Here is a 19,922-nt window from a genome sequence, read left to right as displayed (position 1 = left end):
CTTGGGCCACAACACCCCAGAGAAGCCCCCCTGATCCTCAAGTGCCTTACTCATCTCTTTACCGTAGCAATGGTCACGGGGAACCAATGTCCCCCAGCTACTTGCAAAGTGAGCATAAATGTCAACAATCCACCATGTTATTCAATACGTTCAGTATTAACTGACAATCTGTCAGTTAACAGACATTAACCACTGATCTACAATCTGTTTATAGTACATTAGCACTGGAAGGGAAGCCCACTGCATGAAATGGTTTTGTCACGTGTTTGTAGTGAAGCGTCACTGGTAGATAACAAACTGCAGGCGCTGAAAGCTCATGGCTGGGTAGGTGTTCACAAACTATGCAGCTGTGGGATCTCGGTCTGTTTTAGGAGACTGGTCCTTACAACCATGGTTCTGTAGTGCTCAACTTTGTTTTTCTTAGGGTAAAATAATAATAATAATAATAATAATAATAATAATAATAATAGAAAATAAAAACTTAAAAAACAAGTTTTTGTCTACATCTAATCAGTCTATTTATTTTGCACTTTTATTTAAATGACTATAAAAACATAGTTTATGTCAAATTTGACTATATACACTCTTGTAAGTTTCCTATGTTAATGATATTTTTCAAAAGTCACTTTACATTTTTAGGCAACAGTGGTATACCTTAAGAAAAGAAAAAAACAAGTAGAAAAAGTGTTAAGCGCCAAAAGTGTAAGTATTCTAAAGTAGTTTTTCTGTATTTCAGCTGTGCCATACTTTTTTTAAAAAAAGCATTTATGATAGGCAATCCATACTAAAAATGTTCAACTTTCTACAAAGGAAACAAGAAGAGACAAAGGAAGGCTTGGATTAGGAAGCTACATTTCTACATGGTCAAACAGCAAATACCTCTTAAACTATACTCTGGCTTGAAAATACAAAGGATTTTACTGGAGTTTTATCAATTTGGTAAAAATTGTTTTTATATGGACATGGAAGACCAAGTTAATAATAAAAACTGAGAAAATAAAATGAGCAATACTGGGAACTGGAATATTCTAGGCATTAATATATACTAGATTGTATTAACACATACTAAGCTATAAGAAACAAAATACTATTTGTGATAGAAAACTAGAGTGATGGTGAAGCAGAGATTATTAGAAAACAAGCCCTACTATGTGTAGGAATGAAACTTTAGACAAGTGGCCTCAACTTCTGAAGTAAAGGGCCATTCCAGCCAAGCGCTCACGAGGAGGAAAGCATCATCCTTGGTGTGTGCAGTGTGAGGAAGGGGAAGCTCCATCCATCCCTGGGCCATGCGGACTGAAGAGATCATTTGCATTTGAGTGACACATGGTATATGTATGGTTTCACATATATTTGGGCTGGGTAACCCAACCACTTGGAATAGAATTGGTTTGGTTCAAACAGATCTATAATTACAACCAAGACTCTGCTAGGTGCCCAGAATCCTTTCTGTGAAGAAACTATAAATTCAATTTCTGGTGGCATACCTTTCAAGATACATTCTGTGACACCTCATTTTTAAAGTCCTGGAATGTTCTGCCTTTGCTCAAATCTTCTACTAACTGTTGTCTTTGGGAGGAAGAATGTCATAAGTCAATGCCATTTTATTTATTTATTTATTTATTTATTTATTTATTTATTTATTTTAGTTTTTTGAGACAGGGTTTCTCTGTGTAGTCCTGGCTGTCCTGGAACTCACTCTGTAGACCAGGCTGTCCTCGGACTCAGAAATCCGCCTGCCTCTGCCTCCCAAGTGCTGGGATTAAAGGCATGTGCCACCACCGCCCGGCGTCAATGCCATTCTTAAGGCAAAGATTCACTGTTGGAGAAGTAGTTAAAAACTTTTCAGCTGGGCAAAATGGTGTGCACCTGCACTCCAAACATGTAGAAGGCTTAGACATGAGGATAATGAATTCAAGGACAGGCTGGACCCTGTATTAACCTTAACCCCATACAGACTTGACACATGGCCTGCATGCAATGCTTAATGATGGGATAGATACTTCTGAGATGTATATTGTCAACTCATTTTGTTATTGTGTGAACATCAGTGTACTTCACCAGCTAAGGGAACTACAATTTAACCAATGTGATCATTTTAAGGGATGACCATTTCATATATGGTCCCTTGTTGAAAAAAAAAAAAAAAACTGTTGCATATTAACTATAGTTTAGCTTACAGATGAAATAGAAATTAGGGCACTTAGAATAATGTTTTATTCATGTCTGCATATTATTTAAAAGCATACCTCCTTGTTAAGAGTTCTTTATATTTTAGATATTATATGTCAGTAGTTCTTAAAACACACTCTAAGGACCACCTCTATCAAACTCTTCATATTGTCTGTGACCTACTGTCTACTTTCAACTCTGACCTGAGTTAAATCTCCGCTGATTTACACACTCACACAAAAGCTTGAAAAGCCTGTACTACACTAGTCTTTCAAGGAGAAATGCTATCTTTCTTATGCTTTGTAGATACTGACAGTGCTCACAAAGAAGGCGGCTCACAGTGCAGTGGGACGGTTAAGAAACATGCACTGAACTGACTATAAAATGCCCTCTATGGGGAAGAATAAGGGGAAGGCAGTGTCTGCAACAATGGAGTATCTGCCTATACCATAAAGGAGACACGGAGTTTGAGCACCAGCATCCAAGATAAAACAAAACAAAAACAGACTTTGAAGCTGCCTACTTTGGCCTTGAGAGAAATTTTAATGATCAACAGAGAAATCAACTCTGGAAATCAGCAGCTCAATATTAAGAGCTTGTTTTCTTGCATGGTTCAGTTTCCCAGCTAAGGACTTGGAAAGATGTCAGGAAATTTAATTAGCAACATTTTATTATATAGAGGAGTTTCAGAAAGATGGCACAAGCATATCATTCTCACAAAGACCAAGTTACTCTAATGGAGGGTCTTAAGCAGAGATAACCTACTTTCATTTTGTGACTTTTTAGATACCATGAATAACATGTGCCTTCACCAGAACCATCTCAGAAACCAAAACAGATGTTACAAGACCAAGTACAGCAGGTCTGAGCGTTCAACTCAGAACCTACTGAATTCAAAAGTCCTTTTGAATTCAACAGTCCTTTTGAATACACTATGGATTCCTAGCTCATAGGAATTAAAAACAGTTAACCAGAAAAAGGAGAGGGCTGCAATGGGAAGCATCAACATGACAAAATGGGAGCTGAGAGAAAAACAGAAGACAAGGAAAAGAATCTGTGAACTGTAGAATTCAGGAAAAGATCATATCCTGTTCTTGACCTCACTTGAAAGCAATTCAAACCCAGGCGCTCATATGAAAGATGTGTGCTAAGCTTGGTTGTCAGTGAAGTCCATAGACAAGGTGTGGACACAGGTGTCATATGTAACACTGTTTAGAAAGACCCGTTATAATTATTTTCATTAAATAATTTAAGAATTCTACAAGTAGCTGGGCAGTGGTGGGTGGCACACGCCTTTAATCCCAGCACTTGGGAGGCAGAGGCAGGCGGATTTCTGAGTTCGAGGCCAGCCTGGTCTACAGAGTGAGTTCCAGGACAGCCAGGGCTACACAGAGAAACCCTGTCTCAAAGGAAAAAAAAAAAAAAAAAAAAAAAAAAAAAGAATTCTACAGGTAACCTTTTTGGAGAGGTTAATAGCTAACAGCTAGCAGAAGACTTGCCACGAATGAGGCCAGCAGGGGCTACGTACGTAGTAAGTTTCAGGCCAATGAGATCATCAATATGAGACCTTTTCTCAAAAACCCAAAAGAATTATAATTATCCTTATTAGTGTTTTTTTTTTTTTCCTGCCAACTCTTTGAGCTCATCTAATTGTGTATCATAATGGACAAATACCTTCAATCTTCCAAAGTTAAAATAAATAGTATAAATCAACTAAATAACATATTGGTATAAAATTTCAGGAAGGAAAAATACAGTCAGAGAAAAACCAAAAGATAATTTTCAAAACAAAGTATTAATAAGAAGTCCATTATGTCTTTAACATGATTACCAGTAGTTATTTTATATACCCGAGTAATGATGTAACACACTCACCAGTAGTTATTTTAGATACCCGAGTAATGATGTAACACGCTCACCAGTAGTTATTTTATATACCCGAGTAATGATGTAACACACTCACCAGTAGTTATTTTAGATACCCGAGTAATGATGTAACACGCTCACCAGTAGTTATTTTAGATACCCGAGTAATGATGTAACACGCTCACCAGTAGTTATTTTATATACCCGAGTAATGATGTAACACGCTCACCAGTAGTTATTTTATATACCCGAGTAATGATGTAACACGCTCACCAGTAGTTATTTTATACACCCGAGTAATGATGTAACACGCTCACCAGTAGTTATTTTATATATCTGAATAATGATGCTCCACTGCCATTTATTCACATTTAGAGTGCACATGGTCTGGAGTCCATGAATTTCACCCTGAAGGATAACATTATGAAAAAAACAAACATCCAAAGTTTTATATTTCAAAAGCAGCTAAACCAAAGTGCACTAGTAACAGAAACAGAAGAGCCACAAGTAATTAATGTGCTACAGGAAAATGCCATATGGCACTCAACATAATTATATAAGAACTGAAAATTCTGTCAACAACAGCATTTGTCCATGCCACACTCACCTCCTCCAAAACTGATGTGTGTAGCAGACCATAGGAGAAAACAACAGACTCACAAATTCAAGTATTTCTTGCTCATGCTGGCCTCCTGAGGGGTGTGTGTCTAGGAAGTTTTCTCTAGATACCTGCATCATTCTGGACTATGAAACCAAGTCTTAAACGGCTAATGGTTTAGCTGTAGTTCATGAAGTACATGGACAATTATCTACAGTGAGCAGAGATGAATATCCTCCTCACTCTTTCATTCTTGACTGTTGCTACATACACACATGTATTCTCATTCATTCTCTCTCTCTCTCCCCCCACCCCCCCTCTCCTATACTGATGTATTATAAATGCATAAAGTGTAGGGTACAAGAGTTAAAAAAGTAGGCACCTAAGAGAAGCCTAAAAAGGGACAGCTAACTGGTTAAAAGTACTGGCTGCTCTTCCAGAGGATCAGAATCCTATTCCTAGCTCCAACATGGCTAAGTCACAATTGTCTGCAACAACTGTTCCAAAGGATCTGCACATATATGGTATAAACTTACATGCAGGCAAACACCCATACACATTAAATAATAATCTTTCTGAGAAGACAAAATACTCTAAGAGTACTTGCTGCTCTTGCAGAGAACCTGGGTTCAACTCCCTGCACCCATGTTAGCTCAACCACCCCCCAGTTTCAGGAGATCCGATGTCCTCTCTGGCCCCCACAGGTACTAGGCACAAACACTGGGCACACACATACATAATACATACATGCAGGCAAAATACTCATTAAAAATAGACATTGTCCCCCAAGTCCCCTATTTAATGTCTAGACTCCCCTCTGACTTTATTGTATCAGTGGATTTATAAACTCTACCATTTACTGCTTATATGTACCTCTTACACAACATAAAACAGGGCACAAAATCAGTTTAACCTATTTTTCAAAAGCAGTTATCTCTGGTTGTTTTTTTAATGTTCCATGACTTAGTATGCTTAGATACTTAATAAATACCTGATGACCAATGAGAAATAAATTATGTTCAGGAGCTATGAAGCACAGGGAAGTAAGAGAAGTATATAAATCAGTGCGACATGCCATAGCTTAAACAGAAATGACTCATAGTGTCCAAAGTCCTGGGAAGCCTGGGAGACTCTGGGTTAAGCATAAGCCTCACAACTTTTATTCAGCAAATACTTTATACCCATTAGCTGCCAGACACGTTTCTAATGACTGTCTTCCCCAAAAATGAATCCATGAAACCATCAAAATGACACAACTACTATTTCATCAAAATTACTAAAGCATTCCAGATTTGATACATACAGAAAGTAGAACAATCACATAGAATGAGTTGTTCTTCCACCTCTTTCCTGCCAATATGTATAGCTCTAATTCAGTTATGATATTAAACCTCATTTAAAGTTGCAAGATCAGAAACTAGGTAAAAATTACAAGTGAAATAATAATATATCTTATATTACTGTATTGGTAATCCAACATTCATGGTACTAATAATATTGGTTTTACATTCTAGGGACTTCAGAGCAAGAGCTATCTAACAGAGGAAGGTGTATGCAAGGTTCTTTTTTCCTAACATGCTAGACAATATTTTGAAACCACTTGACCTGAAAGAGGTAACTTGTCTATAGTGTCCTGGATCCCATTTGATATTGGTTCAAATTCCAGCTTTGCCATTTATAAATTGTGAGGCCAAGAAAACCATTTAACTTTCCCAGGACTCAATTTTCTCACTTGGGAAAGTGGAAATAAGGTTTTCTAAGAGGTGGTAACTGAAAAGAACTAATTCAGGTGACACAAAGCTATTTAAGAGTCATCTGCCATGCAGGCTGACCTGCATGGACCTGCATGGTCATTTTCGCTCATCAGTCATTAAAAAAACCTTTTTCTCTATTTATAACCGAATGATTGCTTTTTAAAGTTTTCTTTGCAATACCTCATAACAACTATATTAGAGACTTGAGGCAAGATGATGACAATAATGTTTAAGAGTCACAGCTTGTACTTTGGAGATAATAAAATAAAAAGACTAAGTTCTGATCATCTCAAAGTACAAGTTAAGCTTATCCCAGTTGGAGGATAAAGACATGACTGACAGCATTCAGTGGTCCCATGCACTAAGTAGCTTACTGATTCAACATACTAAGTAGGAGCCTCACTCAGTAACAAAGGATCATATGACATCTTTTCTTAGTCTAAAAGGTATCAAGGAATCACAGTCCAAATAATGAAAATCCTAGTGCCTACAAGGACCAGGAGAAGAACACTAGGCTTTATGTATCCCACGAAGACAGCAGGACATATACTTAGGTCTGTAACACCAGGGGTAAGGCTCCTCCTCAACTCTGCCCATTTTGCAGTGGATAGAGGTACAACATGTCAGTCAAATTCACAGGCCAGACAGCAATGATTCACATTAACTACTGTGCTCATTTCCTGGCTTAACTACACCTGTAAATTACCACAATTTTCTAACAAAAAATTAAAGGTATTTGAGGGATAAGCTCCTTTTTCTGGTTTGTAATGATTCCAGATGGACTAGTCAGAAAGAGTCTTGGTTCCACCTAAGGGAGTGTGGTCACCTATGTGGGCCACCTTCAACAGCCATCTTGAAGTCTTTAGAAACAGATGTCCAACAAATGCATCAGGGCCAGCACTGCTCACTGGGCCCAGAGGCAGAGATGGTTGTCCTGGTGACAATCTTCCAGCACACTAAAATCAATTCGGTTTTGTCTGAGGCCAATCTGCAAATGGTGTAATTCCAGTGACTTCTCTTCCTACCATATAAAACTGCCCACTCAAAATCCTTAAGTAAGGATTTCACGATCAGAAACAGGAGGTTTAAAATCAAGTGCTCAGTTTGACAGGATTTGTTCAGAGTTAACAGAATAAAAAGATCAGAATGAGATAAAAATAAAGTCAGTATCTAAATATAGACATTGCTAAGAAGGATGGTGAAGAAGGAGATGGTCAGATAATAAAGATGATCTTTCTATCTAGTTTTGCCTCAGGTTAACTTTGTTGACTTCACTGAGGTATTTTTCACATTGCAAAGCTGTGAGGCTCTGGGAAACCACTACCATATGCCAACACTGCTGGTCAGCACTTAATCCTTTCACCCATAAACACAGATAGAAACATACTACTCTGTATATTTGTCAGCCAATGCAAAAACTTTCATTTTCAAATATGGACCTTTGTGCTAGTGTTCGCTGGATGAATGAGACACAGTCCCTGAGCTCCTTAAGGAGCTCACAATCTGAGAGAAGACAGTATTAGAAGTAAAATGAAAAGCAAAATGAGGTTAGAAGTGTCTTAGGGGCCATCCAGCAGCAATCACGGAGGTGGTGTGTGCTCTGTGTGGGGCAGCTGTCAAGGAGTTTTCACCTCCGTGCAGCAGGGGAAGGAATGGAGGCTGGCAAGCAGAAAACAGATGGAGACCCTGGAGAGCAGGCCGTAAAGCACATGATGCACTTGGGGCACAAAGTGACTGTCTTGACCCAGTGTACACTTGGATCACAATGACAAGAAGGGGCCAGAACACAGACACACTTTGTTTTCTGGCCTTAAAATCTTTTTGGTTTAATAAGACATACTCCCACATTAAACAACAACCACAACAAACCCCACACATCTGGGTCCTCCATGAGAGGAAGCACATTTGGTGCTGGCAAAGAACAAGAACAAGCTGCGCATGGGAGCTTGAAAGGCCAGAGGTGCTCATGGTGAAATAGTATGTACAGACCTAAGACACTGGATGACTGGAAAGAACAATATTACTTAACTAAAACCTCAGTCTGTTGTCTATGTTAGTAATTTATTTTTTAGTATATTTTCCCAATAGAGGAAATTGTTATCTCTCTCTCTCTCTCTCTCTCTCTCTCTCTCTCTCTCTCTCTCTCTCTCTCACACACACACACACACACACACACACACACACACACACACACACACACAAAGCAAACCTCCTAGGGCAGTCTACAGCAGCGTATTTATTGGTGGACACTGCTACGGTTTGTTCTTTGATATGTGAAGGGGCATCTGTTGTTGCTAAGACTCTCTAAGGTATCTTCCTTGCCCTAAACAGCATGTCCTGAGAGAATCTATTTTAGTTCTTTTTGGGGGGTAGGGTGGGTAAGACAGTGTCTCTATATAACCCTGGCTGTCCTTGAACTCACTATGTAGTCAGGCTGGCCAGGAACACAGAGATCCGCTGCCTCTGCCAATCATATCTAGATTAAAGTTGTGTGCCACCACACCTGGCTATTTTAGTGTTTTAAAGGGGGTGAATGATGTAATTATATGATAATTAAAAAAAAAAAAAACTGACCAGTTTCCTCATACCATTCTTCCATGCAAATAAATAGACAATTAAAAAGTTCACACTGTAAAATTCATGTCTTTATTTTTAATAGCTGAATAGTATTCTATTGTGTAGAAGTACCACACCTTTCTTTCTTTCTTTCTTTCTTTTAAATTACTTTATTTATTTACATCCAAAATGTTGCTGCCCCTCCCCTCTCCCCACATTTTCTTTATCCATTCTTCAACTGAGGTATATCTAGATTGTTTCCAACTTCTAGCTATTATGAATAAAGCTGCTATGGATACAGTTGAGCAAATGTCTTTGTGGGATGGTAGGACGTCTTTTGGGTATATGCCCAGGAGAGGTATCTTGAGGCAGAACTGTTCCCAGACAGGAGTCTAGCATGGCTGTCCTTTGAGAGGCTCCACCCAGCAGCTGACTCAGACAGGTGAAGACACCCACAGTCAAAGAATGGACGGAGCTTAGGGACAATTATGAAAGAACAGGAGGAAAGATTGCAGCCCCTAAGGGGATAGAAACTCCACAGGGAGACTAACAGTCAACTGACCTGGACCCTTGGGGCTCTCAGAGATGGAACCATCAACCAAAGAGCATACATGGGCTGGACCTAGGCCTCCCTGCTCATATGTAGCACATGTGCAGCTTGGTCTTTATGTGGGTCCTGAACAACTGAAGTAAGGGTTATCTTAAAAGCTGTTGCTTGCATGTGGGATATGTTCTTCTAGCTGGGCTGTCTTGTCTGGCCTCATTGGGAGAGGATGTGCCTAGTCCCACAAAGACTTGATGTGCCAGGGTGTAGGTATACCCAGGGGAGCCCTCACCTGCTCAGAAGAGAAGGGGAGGAAGATGGGATAGGGGAATGTAGGAGGGGGTAACTGGGAGGGGCAGTGGGCGGGATTTAAAGTGAATAAGCAAGCAAACAAGTAAGTAAATAAATAAATAATAAAAAGCACCCCTCTGCATCCTTTATCATGAGTTAACTAGACAGGGCTGGGGATACTTTCAGAGCTGGGACAGCTGTTCTTACATGGTTAAGGGCCACAAGATTAACAGCAATATTTACTCTGAGAAAAAATGTCATTGTTTCATTTTAAAGATGGAAAAACCAAGGAAACAGGGCACATGTGCTGCTAAGAGCAGTAGGTGGGGAGTTGGTCTAACTCCAGAATTCAACCTCTTAACTATTTGCTGTAATTATCGAGACATCAAAAAGTCCTTATTTATCTTATATGTGTAGGTGTATGTGTATGCTTTATGTATATATTGGGTGACTACAGAGAATAGAAGAAGGTGTTGGATCCCATGGGACTTGAGCTAGAGATGGCTGTGAGTCACCATATGAATCCTAGGAATCAAACCTGGGACCTCTAGAACCATTTTTCCAGTCACAGAATTATTTATTTATTTATTTATTTATTTATTTATTTATTTATTTATTTATTGGTTTTTTGAGACAGGGTTTCTCTGTGTAGTCCTGGCTGTCCTGGAACTCACTCTGTAGACCAGGCTGTCCTCGGACTCAGAAATCCGCCTGCCTCTGCCTCCCAAGTGCTGGGATTAAAGCCATGCGCCACCACCGCCCGGCACAGAATTATTTTCTAATGGAAGTCTCGATCATATCTAGAATAAAATGGTCCTTCTTCAAGGGAAGTAATAAGAGTCTGACTATCTCAGTGGAACGGATGCTCCCTATCTCTAACATGCTGTCTGGAAGAGCAGGTTTACCTTGGATCTTCTGATGCACTCTTTCCCAGAGGAGCAATAGCTGTTCACAGGACTGAGCGTATTGACACATTGGCTGGTTAAAGCCCACTGAAGAAAGTGAAGAGTTTTATTTTAAAGCTGATTAACAATATAATTTAGGGGCAAGGAAAGTGGCTCTGTGGATAAAATGCTTACTGGGCAAACAGGAGGACCAGAGCTTGGACCCCTAGAACCCAAGTAAACACTAGGCAGGTGTGCTGACTGCCTGTAATTCTAGCACTCAGAAGGCAGAGACAGGGGATTCCCAGAGCAAGCTGGCTGGCTAGCTAGACAAGTAAACTGGTGAACTGTAGATTCGGTAATAGACCATATATTTCAATAAATAAAATGGAGAATGATTATGGGGTGTATTTTAGACCTCCATAAGCCACAGGAAATTACACATGAACATGGTGTATGTGTGTATATATATATACACACATATATACATATATGTATGTATATATACACACACATATACATATATGTATGTATATATACACACACACCATATACCATATATGAGATCATATATTATAGATATATCATAGATATATGATATATGATCTCATATATGGTGTGTGTGTATACACACACACACACACACACACACACACACACACACACACGAGAGATAATGTCATTTCAACTCCAAAGTGTCCCATACGAACAAAGAGGCAGGAACCAACTGATAGCTGTCTTACTATTAGAAGAAAAGCTAGCTTGAGGACATATCCAAGGAAGTTGTCAATCTGAAGAAAGACTTCTGAGATAAGATCAGAATCAGAGCCTGCAAGCTGATAATGCTCTGGAATCTCCAAATGAAGGCAATGCAGAAGTCCATCATAACACTGTATTTGATATGCCAGTCAATGTACTTATTTGAGGCTAGCCTGGACTACAGAGCAAGATTGTTTCAAAAACAAAGGAGAGCTGGGCAGTAAAGCTTGGTGGATAAAGTTCTTGCCTCACATTATAGAGACCCAGGTTCAACCTCCAGTGGCATATGAATCTAGATGTATGGTACACGCCTATATTGTTAGCACTTAGAAGAAAGAGACAGGAGGGTCAGAATATCAAGGCAAGCCTGGGCTACATGAGACCCATCTTTAAGAAACTCAAACAAAAGCAATTATAAACCAAATCAAAAGTATATAAATATTTTAAGATTTTATTCATACGCACACTCGAGTGTATATACATATAGGTACCCACATAGGCCAAAAGAGGGTATCAAATCCTCTAGAAGTGGAGTTACAGACCATTCTCAGCCACCTGATGTGGGGTCCTAGACCTGAACCAGGGTCCTCTGCAAGCAGCATATTCTTTTAACCAATGAACCAGCTCTCAAACCGAGATACGTTGCTTTGAAAGTCAAGGCTATGACTCAGTAGGTAAAGTGCCTACTAAGATGCCTGATGACCTGAGTTCAATGCCTGGGACCACAGTGGAAGGAGAGAACTGGCTCCTGCACACTGTTCTCTGACCTCCCTCCACACACGTGCTGTGCCACATGTGGAAACAACTGCATATGCTCACTTGCATACATACATACTCTCATACATGGTATAATAAAAATGTAATAAATAGGCTTGTAAAGAAGAATTTACAAATGTATTGTTTTGAATGAGAAATTAAATGGCAAACTTATTTTAAATGCACCTTGCTCGTATGACCATCACTCTAATAAATAAAATCAAAAGTATATAATATAAATAAAATATTAATATTTATCTTATTCATGTGTATGCCTGAGTATTTATACATGTAGTTATCTATGCAGACCAAAAGAAGGCATCACATTCTCTGGAACTGAAGTTACTTGCAGCAAGACAGTCAAAGATCTCTTTAGCCACAGATGCAACAACAGGAACGAGGGTGGGTAAAACAAGGGAATGTCTCCCACGTAAAACACAACCTACTTCCTCATCTGGGGTCTTAACTCAAAAAGAGGCTCAGGCTCAGATCTTTTTCTCCTCCATCTTTCACAGGTTCCCCCAGAGAAAGGGTTTTCTTCTTATTTTTTCTTTTTTTCTGAAGAAAACCTACTCATATCCACAGAATTAAAAATATACGTTTAAAAATCTGTTCTCTTCTTTGACCATGTGGTTCTGAGGAACTGAACTCAGGTTCTGTGGCAAGCACCTTTACCCACTGAGACATCTTGTCAGTCTCCGAAGCAAAAACTTGTGTGTCAAGTGCTTTTAGGTGAGTTACTGACATAATCATGTACGAGGCCCAAGGCCACACACTGCAATGACTTTTGTGTAAGAAGATACATTAGGACGCCAGGTGTCTCTGCAGCTGAAGAAGTAAAACAAGAATTACAGATATGCTGATCATATGCTTTAACTGTATCACAAATGACTAAGGAATTCAACAGGTGGAGATAAAAGTTACACTCAATGAAGCAAAATTAAACCAACGTTAAATATGTATCACTCTGAACTGATGTTAAATATATTCACCAACTCAAAATAGGTCTCTTCCTAATGAAATACTGAGATCAATCCAAATTAACACCAGAGAAAGAACTGAAGCACTGGAGGGCCTTGCCTCACCATGTGAAAAGCTGAGTCTAAGGTTTTCAGACTTTAAAACAAAGTTGGTAACAGGGTGTTGTTGTTTATTTTCTACGTTGTCTAGTGGTCACCAGATTCATGCACCGGTCTACTGTTGTGATGGGATCAGACAAAGGAAATGACAACAGAACTGTTTCTCTACTGGACTGAATTTCATTTGCTTATATGGTTTCAATGTTCAACTTCTGTCATTAAATAAATGACAGGATCTCATTAACTCAGATTTAATGAATATATAATTTTCATTTATCATCCAAAATTCAGTAACAGAGAGCTGTAATAAAAACTGATTACTAAAATCAATTTCTCCTAAAATACAACTGATTATTAAAGAACACTGTTTGTAAATACATTATGTGTAATATTATACTTTGTAATATAGCCACTTATGTTATTAAGATCATGTAGTTCAACTGCTATTTACTAAAATATAATACAGTAAAAATTCACTGACTAAACTTTAAAATTACTGACTTACATACAGGAAAGAAAGGTTTCTGATTAAAAAAAAAAAATGCCTAGTCAGCTAGCCATGGTGGTGGCACAGCCCACCACTTGTGGAGGCAGAAGTACAGGCAGAGGACCTGACATACACAGCAAGATCCTGCCTCAAAAATCCACCAGTATGTGAGTAGTGGTTGGTGTTTTCTTCAAATGGAAAACTAGTCACTTTTTCCTGTGTGTGTATGTGTGTGCACACTATAGTGGTAGGGAATGAACACAAAGTCACAGATGTGAAGAAAGTACTCTTAACACTGTTTTTATTTTATTTATGAAACCTGTCTTTAATTAATAAACATGGATATGTGTGTTTGTGTGATGTACATACTTTTACATATATATATGTACATACATACATATTTAATTTAAAAACAGCATAGAGTAAAAAAAAATTACAGAAGTTGGGTGTCAATGATTTCATGTTTCTGTCTGTTGTTTTGACAGTTTTTCCCACTTTGATCCACATCATTCTTACATATCTTTGGCTATTTGTTAGTTATACTACAGTTTTCAACAAAACAAGAATAGAAAAGAGAACAGGGAGAGAGGAAGGAAAGAAAGAATAACATAGTCCCCACTGTCATGATTAGAATGGTACAGAAGATAACTGTCCCGAGGACAACAGAAAACAAGGCAGACACACAGGATGTGTATGTAGCCTTGCTGGAGTAGGTGTGTCACTGTGAGTGTGGGCTTAAAACCCTCACCCTAGCTGCCTGGAGGCCAGTCTTCCACTAGCAGCCTTCAGATGAAGATATAGAACTCTGAGCTCTGCCTGACCCATGCCTGCCTGGATGCTGCCATGCTCCCACCTTGATGATAATGGACTGAACCTCTGAACCTGTAAGCCAGCCCCAATTAAATGTTGTCCTTTATAAGACTTGCCTTGGTCATGGTATCTGTTCACAGCAGTAAAACCCTAACTAAAATACTAGGTTAACGCTACAGTTTAAGAGGTGTGATATATTAGAGTAAAGAATGAGGTGGAGTGGTCAAGGTGGGCCTTAATGTATTTGAGAAGACATTTGAAAAAGAAAAAGACTGCCTCAGGCTGAAAGGTACAGCCAGCACCAAGGGCCCAGAATGGGAACAAGGCTGGAGTTCTAGCCTGTGAGACTGGAGTAGCTGCTCCAGAGCACGTGGGGAAGGGGGAAAAGACAAGGAAGGAGAGAGGGCACACAGAGTACAGGGTGACCATGGAGGACTATCACAAAGACCTGACTTTCCTTCTGAGAAAGACAGGAAGTACGGGGGAGAGAAAAAAGAGTTTAAAGGCCCTGATACTGTGGTGTAGCTCCTGTGCTGAGGAGACCAGGGTGGGAAGCAGGACTTAGAAGAAAGCATGGCCACTTGTGCAGCTTATCTAAGGGAAGGCTGGGTTATAGAAAAAAGGATTTTGAGCTTTTGAGAAAAATTTGCAAGATTTTCTGACATTTGCTGTAGGTTGGGAAGGTTTTGGACCAAGGAGGTGGGTATGGCATTATCTGGGCTAAGAAATTGCTGGGACTAGGTTCTGACGAGAGATCTGAGTTGTTTCTGACATACTGGAAATGCAGTGGCTATTCAAGCAGGCATGTATGATACATAATGTGTGTGTGTGTAGAGCTCGTGACAGAAGTAGCACCTGTTACCTTATACATCTAGGCTTACAGAACTTACAGTTCTCCTTGTATCTTTATGACAGCCCATCTATCTATTCAGAAGGTTCTTCCCACCCTCGTCTTTTCCTACTTAGTCAAAATACTCTCCATCTTCAAAAGACTGATGTCATCTACTCTGTGAAACATATGATCAGCATTTCCTGAATCACTTTGTTTCTTTCCTTCAGTCACTTAAGACTAAAATATGAATATTTGGCCATATTTTTAAAGCTATATAATTTCCATTTTCATTTTGGTAAAAGGCAGACATTCTGCAAACACAGCAGGTGGCCTGCCTGCTCTCTTCTTCACACAAGTCCTTTACGGGAAAATTAAAACCACAAAGGTCTCCACGAGTAGCCCAAGACTTGATTTTGTACTTTTTCAACATTTGTAGTTATCTGAAGATCATTTTTTAAAAAGGCCCATATTATAGCATAAACTTTATAGGCTGCAAACAAAGAATGAAATATCTTTTGACAGTTTTACAAAACTAATTTTCATTTTGACTGTCATTCTTTTCCTTGCCCCAGGGAGGCATTTAAACTAGACGAAAGAACAAGAACCATATCTAGCCTTGTGTGTGCATGTATATGTGTGTCCCTTCCAGGAAACAGCATATAATATAATCAAGGCGGGGAGGGGTGGTGGTGGTGGAATTTACAATACAATGTGACCTTAGAGATGCTGGGTTCAACTACCAGTCTCCCATGTGAGAATGCTGAACAGCCAGGAGTCCACTTCTTAGGCAGCACTTTCTCAAGGAGCAGCACTGCATGGCTATAACCAGCCCCTAAGGAAGTTGCTTAGCAACAGTGTCTATCCCATGCACAACTGTTTCTCTAGTGTCTAAAACACACCTGGCAGATAGTATAGAATGAATGAATGAGGAGAGGGATGGATAGATAAGTAATTCTAATCTCATGGTGCTGAAACCTATCAAATACAAATCATGAAAGTGGTATTAATTTATTTCAGGATTAAAAAAAAAAAAATGCTGATTTGCCAGGTGGTGGTAGTGTACACCTTTAATCCCAGCACTTGGAAGGCAGAGGCAGTTGGATCTCTGTGAGTATGAGGCCAGCCTGGTCTACAGAGCAAGTTCCATGACAGGGAAGGTTACAGAGAGAACCTTGTCTCAAAACGAGAGACAGACAGACAGACAGACACACACACACACAGACATGCACAGAGAGAGAGAGAGAGAGAGAGAGAGAGAGAGAGAGAGAGCGCCTCTGATTCAAAGTCATTGTCTTTAAATAGTGATTACAAAATGTTAATGGCATAGAAGTTGGGGGGCTGAAGCAAAAATCACATTAACAATACACAACTTTATAAAATTTTCAATAGATCAAAAGTAAGATGATACTCTGGCAACAGTGCTGCTTCAGACAGTAGTTTGATACATATTTATTGTAGGGAAATTACAGTCTTTGAAAATAAAACAGTACAAAGACCTCTGAAACATGTCATTAGAAATTTGTGGTGGGGAAGGTGGCAAAAAGCATCTGCCAAGTATAAAGACTTGAGTTTGCTCTTCAGCACACACGCAAGGGTCCAGTACTATGCCAGTGCTGAGAGGTGGAAACAGGTAAATAAATCCCTGAAATGGCAGACCAGCCAGCCCACTTAAAGTAATAGGTGCCACACCAACTGAGAGCCCTGTCTCAAAACACAGGGTCTCCAAAACCAAACCAAACCACCACAACACAGACAGACAAACCAAAAATGACAGGTGGAAGGTACCCGAGGACACCATTCAGATGACCTCTGACCTACACACCACACTCAAACAAATGTGCATACATATGCATAATTGCATGCACACAGCTTACATAAGTACAACTATGAAAAAATACCCTATCAGCTCTGATTTTAGAATGTAATACAGTAGGTTAAAGGAACTCCAACAGCTGATTCTGAATTTTCTCTAACAAAGATGTTCTTACTACTCGATTCTGTTCTGTCTCACTATTTAGCCCTGGATGGCTGAACTCAGAATGTAGACCAGGCTAGTCTCACTCACAGAGAACTGCTGGGATTAAAAGTGCGTGCCACCATGCCAAATACTTGGTTTGAATATAAAGTGTTGCAAGCAAACATTTCAAACAGAAATCATGGTTTGTATGAAGCCAATAAACAACCTAACATGTGTCCTAAGTCCCATGAAAAATATTGAGTATCAATTTAAAGTTACAAAACACCAACCTCTTTAATTTCATGTAGTTTTCACTGGCAGCAGGTCGGCATTCCGCTCTCTGTACCACTATTCCTTCCAGCGACAGTTTATCTTGAATGGAAAAGAAAAAAATGTATTTAGAGATAATATTCATCATTTCTAAGATGGCATTCTGACACATAACTAAAACATATTTCATATAATTCAAGGAAACAAAAGTACAGTAGTAAGCTGAGAGCAACATCAGTTATGAGAACAGAGAAGCCTCATCCTCAGTGAGCTGAGAACGGGAGCCTTTCTGGCTTGTTCCTTGTGCCACACTGCCCCTTTACACACTCAGACTAACAATGTCCAAAGTTCATTCAATCTAATGAAAAAGTGGAGGATTCCATCTGTAAAACAAGTAGCTCTAGAAATAACAGTATAAACAAAGTCTAAAGGCGCTAAATCAAAGGTCTACACAGCCACATCAGTGAGTCTCTAGAGTATCCTGTGGGGGAAATGGCCAGGTAGGAAAATATGACACTGGGCAGTGTTAATGTGAATCTGGAAGCTGAGGATGGCACATGTTTGTAGCACTAGGGAGGAAGATAAAGAGCTTACACACTTTGGCCAGTTTGGGCTACATAGAAAGACTATTATAAGCAAAGAGTAAATCTACTATAAATATCTGTCTAAACAGAAATGCAAGTTTCTTTCTTACAGTGACCCTGACTTAAAACCCAGGAGAAATGGAGAAAGGGGAGGAAAAAAAAAAAAAAAAGCCTGGACCTTCAAAGCCCACTGGCATCAGGCACTGTGGCAGAGTGAAGTTGATGGACATGTAAGAGGCATGAGAATGCCTCTCACACACAGAAGTTGTTTATGACAACCTGAAAGATCTAAGACTGTGCTTAGAAACAGCTACCAGTCAGTCATATGTCCATGAGAATCCATCTGAGCTCTGAGAAGAGACTAAGAAAATCCTTTGACTAACCAGAAAAACATCTGATTCATGTCTTTAGGGTAACTTACTTATGTTCATTGCACTAATGATAAGTGACTACCATGCAAAGGCACCGTGTGGGCACTGTGGATCAGAGATGATGAAGACACTGCACTGTCTTCTAGCAGCACGAATCTCCTATACAAATGTATCAATGTTGCATGACTTCACCATTCCATGATATATGTGTATGCGTGTACACACACACACACACACACACACACACACACACACACACCATCAACAACAACCCAGGGCTACACAGAGAAACCCTGCCTCAAAAAACAAAACAACCCCCCCCAAACCAAAACAAAACAAAATATAACATATCCCAAATGAATTGCTTGCATTTGTAAATTTACAAAAAACTTCAAAATTCAATACATTTACATTGCCTTTTGTTGTATACTAGACTGGCCTAGAACATGGCGATTCACCTGTTTCTGCTTCCCAAACCTAAGGATTAAAGGCTTGCCCCAACAAACCCAAATACTGTGTTATTTCAAATGAAAAAGAAATACAGAAATCCCCAAATATTTTTCTTTTATTTAGTGTAAACTTGCTATCTATGTTTATCTGTGCACGCCTTGTGAGAATGTGACTGTGTATATGGATACCTGCAGAGGTCAGAAGCCTCAGATCCACAAAGGCTGATGCTACAAGTGGTTGTGAGCCACCTGATATTGGTACTGGGAACAGAACACTGGTTCTCTGAGAGAATATTAAGTGTTTTTAACAACAAAGCCATCCTCAAACCTATGTAACTTGAAAAATGTGTATGTCCATTTCCTGCTAGACCATGGCTCCAGGCCTTAACAGGACTTATTTATGAATATATAAAACACTGGAAACAATGAAATGTTGATAAATGTGAGGGAGAAAAACTAAGCTTACAGGACTCTCTCCAACCAGTTTCCAGACCATATTCAGGTCTAGTAGGATGGGAAAAGGGATACACAAGCAGATTCAATATAATAAAAGCACTGGACATACTTCATTTAATTTATTCCCAGATTAACACAGGCGCCCATTTCCTCATTATTAAATACAGTGACAAATGCAAGTATCTTGCCATATACTAGTGGGTAGTAGGTTAATCTCAAGCACTCCCACATACTTCTGCTCAAACTTGTTGATACTAGTTTAAGTAATTATGTAATTTGATTACAAATTAGGCAACCTTTTATATTAAGAGAAGGGCTGTGGTTCCTGGGGCTATTTCTAGGAAAGTTTTTTGTTAAAGACTTGTAAAGGGAGTTTGTTTTAAAAACATACTTTCAAATGTGTTGTCAACTTGGAGCCCAAAGGTAAGTACACATCTATAAGGATTT

The 19,922-nt window shown here is 39.2% G+C and overlaps 1 protein-coding gene across 1 annotated transcript in view; it reads right to left on the bottom strand.

The window, feature by feature from the left end:
• The window catches only part of Gtf2f2 (general transcription factor IIF subunit 2), a 109,081-nt gene that overhangs the window by 28,737 nt on the left and 60,422 nt on the right, over positions 1-19,922 (bottom strand). The window contains exon 5 of the mRNA XM_034497152.2: positions 17,636-17,717. Within this exon, the coding sequence (XP_034353043.1) occupies positions 17,636-17,717 (82 nt within the window). The remainder of the gene's footprint in view (positions 1-17,635; positions 17,718-19,922) is intronic.

The sequence above is a fragment of the Arvicanthis niloticus genome, chromosome 3 (assembly GCF_011762505.2).
Source record: "Arvicanthis niloticus isolate mArvNil1 chromosome 3, mArvNil1.pat.X, whole genome shotgun sequence".
NCBI lineage: Eukaryota > Metazoa > Chordata > Mammalia > Rodentia > Muridae > Arvicanthis > Arvicanthis niloticus.
This window is presented reverse-complemented; position numbering and strand designations above follow the sequence as displayed.